The following is a 6,072-nucleotide window of genomic DNA, read 5'->3' as shown; positions in this document are numbered from 1 at the left end:
AAAATCAATTTCCGCTAACTTGTGCCAAAAAAAAATTCTATGTACTCGCCATGCCCCTCATTGAATACCTTGGGGTGTCTTCTTTCCAAAATGGGGTCACATGTGGGGTATTTATACTGCCCTGGCATTCTAGGGGCCCAAATGTGTGGTAAGTAGTTTGAAATCAAAATCTGCAAAAAATGGCCGGTGAAATCCGAAAGGTGCTCTTTGGAATGTGGGCCCCTTTGCCCACCTAGGCTGCAAAAAAGTGTCACACATGTGGTATCGCCGTACTCAGGAGAAGTTGGGGAATGTGTTTTGGGGTGTCATTTTACATATACCCATGCTGGGTGAGAGAAATATCTCGGCAAAAGACAACTTTTCCCATTTTTTTTATACAAAGTTGGCATTTGACCAAGATATTTATCTCACCCAGCATGGGTATATGTAAAATGACACCCCAAAACACATTGCCCAACTTCTCCTGAGAACGGACATACCACATGTGTGACACTTTTTTGCAGCCTAGGTGGGCAAAGGGGCCCACATTCCAAAGAGCACCTTTCGGATTTCACTGGCCATTTTTTACAGATTTTGATTTCAAACTACTTACCACACATTTGGGCCCCTAGAATGCCAGGGCAGTATAACTACCCCACAAGTGACCCCATTTTGAAAAGAAGACACCCCAAGGTATTCGCTGATGGGCATAGTGAGTTCATAGAAGTTTTTATTTTTTGTCACAAGTTAGTGGAATATGAGACTTTGTAAGAAAAAAAAAATTAAAAAAAGAATCATCATTTTCCGCTAACTTGTGACAAAAAATAAAAAGTTCTATGAACTCACTATGCCCATCAGCGAATACCTTAGGGTGTCTACTTTCCGAAATGGGGTCATTTGTGGGGTGTTTGTACTGTCTGGCCATTGTAGAACCTCAGGAAACATGACAGGTGCTCAGAAAGTCAGAGCTGCTTCAAAAATAGTTTGTAAACGCTATAACTTTTACCCAAACCATTTTTTTTTACCCAAACATTTTTTTTTTATCAAAGACATGTAGAACAATAAATTTAGAGAAAAATTTATATATGGATCTCGTTTTTTTTGCAAAATTTTACAACTGAAAGTGAAAAATTTCACTTTTTTTGCAAAAAAATAGTTAAATTTCGATTAATAACAAAAAAAGTAAAAATGTCAGCAGCAATGAAATACCACCAAATGAAAGCTCTATTAGTGAGAAGAAAAGGAGGTAAAATTCATTTGGGTGGTAAGTTGCATGACCGAGCAATAAACGGTGAAAGTAGGGTAGGTCACAAGTGTAAAAAGTGGCCTGGTCATTAAGGGTGTTTAAGCTAGGGGGGCTGAGGTGGTTAAAATCATTGGTGGCAGTGGCCACAGGGTCCTCTCCCCTCCCCCTCATTGGTGGTGCAGCGGCAGCTTCTGATCGGAGCCCCAGCTGTGTAAGCCTGGGGCTCCGATCGGTTACCATGACAGCCAGGACGCTACTGAAGCACTGGCTGCCATGGTAACATCCCTGATGCTGTGTGCACAGAGCACAGGGCAGCAGGGACAGTGTGAAGTCCTATTCACCCTGATAGAGATCTATCGGGGTGAATAGGACAAGGGATGAAAGATCCCAGGTTATGGCCCCTAAGGGGGGAAATAGTTATTAAATAAAAAATGTAAAAAAAGGAAAAAAAAAACCCCACCAAACTATTAAGTATGAATCACCCCCTTTTCCCAATTTCACATATAAAATGTATAAATAATAAACATATTACATATCGCCACGTCAGGAAAGTCCAAACTATTAAAATATTTAAAAAAATCTATGCGGTGAACGCCCGGAACAGAAAAAATAAAATAAAAGCCATTTTTTTAAATGCGGAAAGCACGTGGCTTTTTTGGTGTTTTTTTTCCCGCGTGGTATCGAATGGTATCGAGTATCGCAATACTTTTTCATGGTATCGAAACCGAATAAAAAAATTGGTATCGCAACAACTCCAACTGCTGAAGTTGCCAGTAACGTTATTGAAACACAGGCCTCATCATTGGTGGTACTGAACCTCTCTGAACATATGGGACCCATGCCTTGCACCCCAAAACCTATTTACACCAAGGGCACCTCCACTGCCACCAGGCAGAGGGCCCCAGAACGAAAGTGCACCTCAAGGGAAGAAAGGGTGTGTCCTCTTATCACTGCATGGCCTAGGGGAGCATCCAAGTGTAAAACTTCAACCTCTATCATTGCAGCGCTATTCTATCTCTGGAACGCCCATAGAAATGAATGGAGCGGCTAAGCGCATGCCTGACTGGCCACTCTGTTTATTTTAGGGACTCAACAGGGTACAGGGCTCACCTTCTCATGACCAGGGGCGTCGCTAGGTTAAAACATTCAGGGCCTTGGGCCCCAGATGTTTTGTCCCATGCCCCGAATGTCCTGCCTGCTAGAACGGCAATACAATTGAATCTAATACACTGGGAAGAGATGAAGGACCTGTGGTGACATCACGGACCGGAGTGAAGAGGAGAAGGAGCCTAATGGTGATGTCTGTACATGAGAAAAAGTAAGTGAAGGGAGAGGCAGAGCAATGCTGGGAGTTGTAGTTATTTAACTGGGATGTATGTTAGGGCTGAAGAGAGGGATGTAATTGACATGGAACTGTGTGCTTGAGGTGGCTGGGGGAGGGGGTGATGTTATTTACATGGGACTGTATGTTGAAAGTGGATGGTGGGGGGGGAATGATGTTTATGTACATGGACCTTAATGTTTAGGCTACGTTCACACTTGCGTTTGGGGATCCGCTTGTGAGATCCGTTTCAAGGCTCTCACAAGCAGCCCCAAATGCATCAGTTTAACCCCAATGCATTCTGAATGGATGCAGATCCATTCAGAATGCATTCGTTCGGCTCCGTATGGCCCCCTGTTCCGTTTTGGACGCGGACCCCAAAATGCTGCAAGCAGCGTTTTTGTGTCCGCATGGCCTTGCGGAGCCAAACGGATCCGTCCTGACTTACAATGTAAGTCAATGGGGACGGATCCATTTGCATTGACACAAAATGGTGCAATTGTAAACAAATCCGTCCCCCATTGACTTTCAATGTAAGTCAGGATGGATCCGTATTGGGACTTAGAAATTCAAATCTAATACAAACGAATCGGTCCTGAACAGGTGCATTAGTTTGTATTATCGGTGCGGATCCGTCCTGTACAAGTACAGGACAGATCCGCACGAACGCAAGTGTGAAAGTAGCCTTAGGGGGTGATGTTTACATGGGATTGTGCGTTGGAGGTGGCTGGGGAGGAGGTGATGTTATTTACATGGGACTATATGGTAGAGGGAGGATTATAACTGCAGGGGGCACTGCAGATCCAGGGGACATTATAGGCGTTCTTATTACTACTGGGGGCTCTATAGGAGGGTCTTATAGATCCGTCTTATTACTACTAAGCGCACTATGGGGGCCTTATTACTACTGAGGGGTCTGTAGGGAGCTTTATTACCACTGGGGGAACAATAGGGGGCCTTATTTCTACTGTGGACTCTGTGAGGGTATTATTAATATGGGAGGGCTCTTCTAATAATGGGGGCATTGTTGAGGAGCATTATCACGGTTGGGGCAGTGATACTAATGAGGGCATTCTAGAAGGGAATTACTATTGGTGGGACTATGAGGAGCACTATTACTATGGGGGGCAGTAATGTTTCTTCAGGATAGTATTTGGGGGTATTGGGGGGGGGGGGCAGGGGCGTAACTAAAGGCTCATGGGCCACGGTGCAAGAGTTCAGCTTGGGCCCCCCTTCCCTCAGTGCTTTGTGTGTCTTCTTATGCGGCACAAGGGTCTTTGGGCCCCTTCAGGCTCCTGGGCCCGGTAGCGACTGCTACTTCTGCACCCCCTATAGCTACACCCCTGGGAGGGGGGGGGGGTGTAGCTATAGGGGGTGCAAGCAGCAGGATAACACTGTGGGCACTCCAGTTGGGGGATAATGATAGAATGTGAGGAAGCTAAGATGTCTGTGTGTCACACTCTGCAGAGACGAGGCGGCTGAGAGAAGTTGTCCAGACCGAGTGGAGAAGATGATGAGAGAAAAGATCTACAGAGAAGATGATGACAGAGAGGAGATGTCACCTGGAGGCCCTGGATGTGACCGGTAAGTGCTGCTGTGTAGCAAGTACAGCAAAGTGGGGGGGGGGAAGAAACATATTTATTGGGGCTTGTGCCCCGGATCTTTTGAGACCCTAGCAATGCCTCTGCTCATGACCAGTGGGGGACCCCCACCAATCTAATAGTTATCACCTATCCTGTGAATTGGGGATAATTACACTCACCTAAAGAATTATTAGGAACACCATACTAATACGGTGTTGGACCCCCTTTTGCCTTCAGAACTGCCTTAATTCTACGTGGCATTGATTCAACAAGGTGCTGATAGCATTCTTTAGAAATGTTGGCCCATATTGATAGGATAGCATCTTGCAGTTGATGGAGATTTGAGGGATGCACATCCAGGGCACGAAGCTCCCGTTCCACCACATCCCAAAGATGCTCTATTGGGTTGAGATCTGGTGACTGTGGGGGCCATTTTAGTACAGTGAACTCATTGTCATGTTCAAGAAACCAATTTGTAATGATTCGAGCTTTGTGACATGGTGCATTATCCTGCTGGAAGTAGCCATCAGAGGATGGATACATGTTCTCATTCTGTTTACCCCAAATTCGGACTCTACCATTTGAATGTCTCAACAGAAATCGAGACTCATCAGACCAGGCAACATTTTTCCAATCTTCAACAGTCCAATTTTGGTGAGCTCGTGCAAATTGTAGCCTCTTTTTCCTATTTGTAGTGGAGATGAGTGGTACCCGGTGGGGTCTTCTGCTGTTGTAGCCCATCCGCCTCAAGGTTGTGCGTGTTGTGGCTTCACAAATGCTTTGCTGCATACCTCGGTTGTAACGAGTGGTTATTTCAGTCAACGTTGCTCTTCTATCAGCTTGAATCAGTCGGCCCATTCTCCTCTGACCTCTAGCATCCACAAGGCATTTTTGCCCACAGGACTGCCGCATACTGGATGTTTTTCCCTTTTCACACCATTCTTTGTAAACCCTAGAAATGGTTGTGTGTGAAAATCCCAGTAACTGAGCAGATTGTGAAATACTCAGACCGACCCGTCTGCCACCAACAACCATGCCACGCTCAAAATTGCTTCAATCACCTTTCTTTCCCATTCTGACATTCAGTTTGGAGTTCAGGAGATTGTCTTGACCAGGAGCACACCCCTAAATGCATGGGAGCAACTGCCATGTGATTGGTTGACTAGATAACTGCATTAATGAGAAATAGAACAGGTGTTCCTAATAATTCTTTAGGTGAGTGTATATAGAACAGGACTAACCCTTTAAGAAATGCTTTATGTGTAAAGTAGATAAGAAGCAAAGGCAACCCTTGTTATAATGACACAATGTCATAACATGCGCCATATTCTATGACACAAATGACTGACCTGTAGATAAACACATAAGGAGCTAAAGTCAATGACTACATGCAGTCACCGCTCACAGACTAGTAACCACGTTCCTCACACATGAACCACCACAAAACATTTCTTACCCTGCCCCGTGTAACCGGCCTTATATAGCCTCCACCTGCGTGACGTCACTCTCCCGCCGAAAGGTGTGTCCAAAATCGAGGAAAAAGTTCTGCGAGGAAGTCCCGCCCGCAAACTTTTACCAAGCCGCCGATTGGTCCGCCGCAAATCACTCTCCATCAAGGCTAGAATCTGATTGGTCGGCGTTAGAGGAACCGTCCAGAGCCAATGGGAAAATACAGGGAAAGTGAGGGAAGTGAGTCCGGGAAGCAGGGACGAGAGGAGACGGACTGCAATGAACTGAGGTCAGGGAGAGCTGCGGTTTGTGCTGCTTGCGGTAGCAGGACCTGCTAAAAGTTGTATGAGAGAGAAGAGGAAAGGAGCAGCTCGTCGCCATGAAGAGTCTAAAATCCAGGCTGAAGAAGCACGAAGTCACCATCACAGTGAGTGCAGGCTGGGTGGGTCACATGCTTGAGGAGGGGGCTCAGGAAGAATGTATCTGTCCAGCCT

At 45.7% G+C, this 6,072-nt stretch overlaps 1 protein-coding gene across 4 annotated transcripts in view; it reads left to right on the top strand.

Annotated features, from left to right (window-relative positions):
- Positions 1-5,801: 5,801 nt before the first annotated feature.
- The window catches only part of UACA (uveal autoantigen with coiled-coil domains and ankyrin repeats), an 89,150-nt gene continuing 88,879 nt past the window's right edge, over positions 5,802-6,072 (top strand). For all 4 annotated transcript variants that reach the window (XM_040414349.1, XM_040414348.1, XM_040414346.1 and 1 more), the window contains exon 1: positions 5,802-6,005. In XM_040414349.1, the coding sequence (XP_040270283.1) occupies positions 5,958-6,005 (48 nt within the window). In that variant the 5' untranslated portion in view covers positions 5,802-5,957. The remainder of the gene's footprint in view (positions 6,006-6,072) is intronic.

Source organism: Bufo bufo, chromosome 1, assembly GCF_905171765.1.
Source record: "Bufo bufo chromosome 1, aBufBuf1.1, whole genome shotgun sequence".
In the NCBI taxonomy this organism is placed as follows: Eukaryota; Metazoa; Chordata; class Amphibia; order Anura; family Bufonidae; genus Bufo; species Bufo bufo.
The sequence above is the reverse complement of the archived record's forward strand: the minus strand, read 5'-3'. Positions and strand labels throughout refer to the sequence as shown.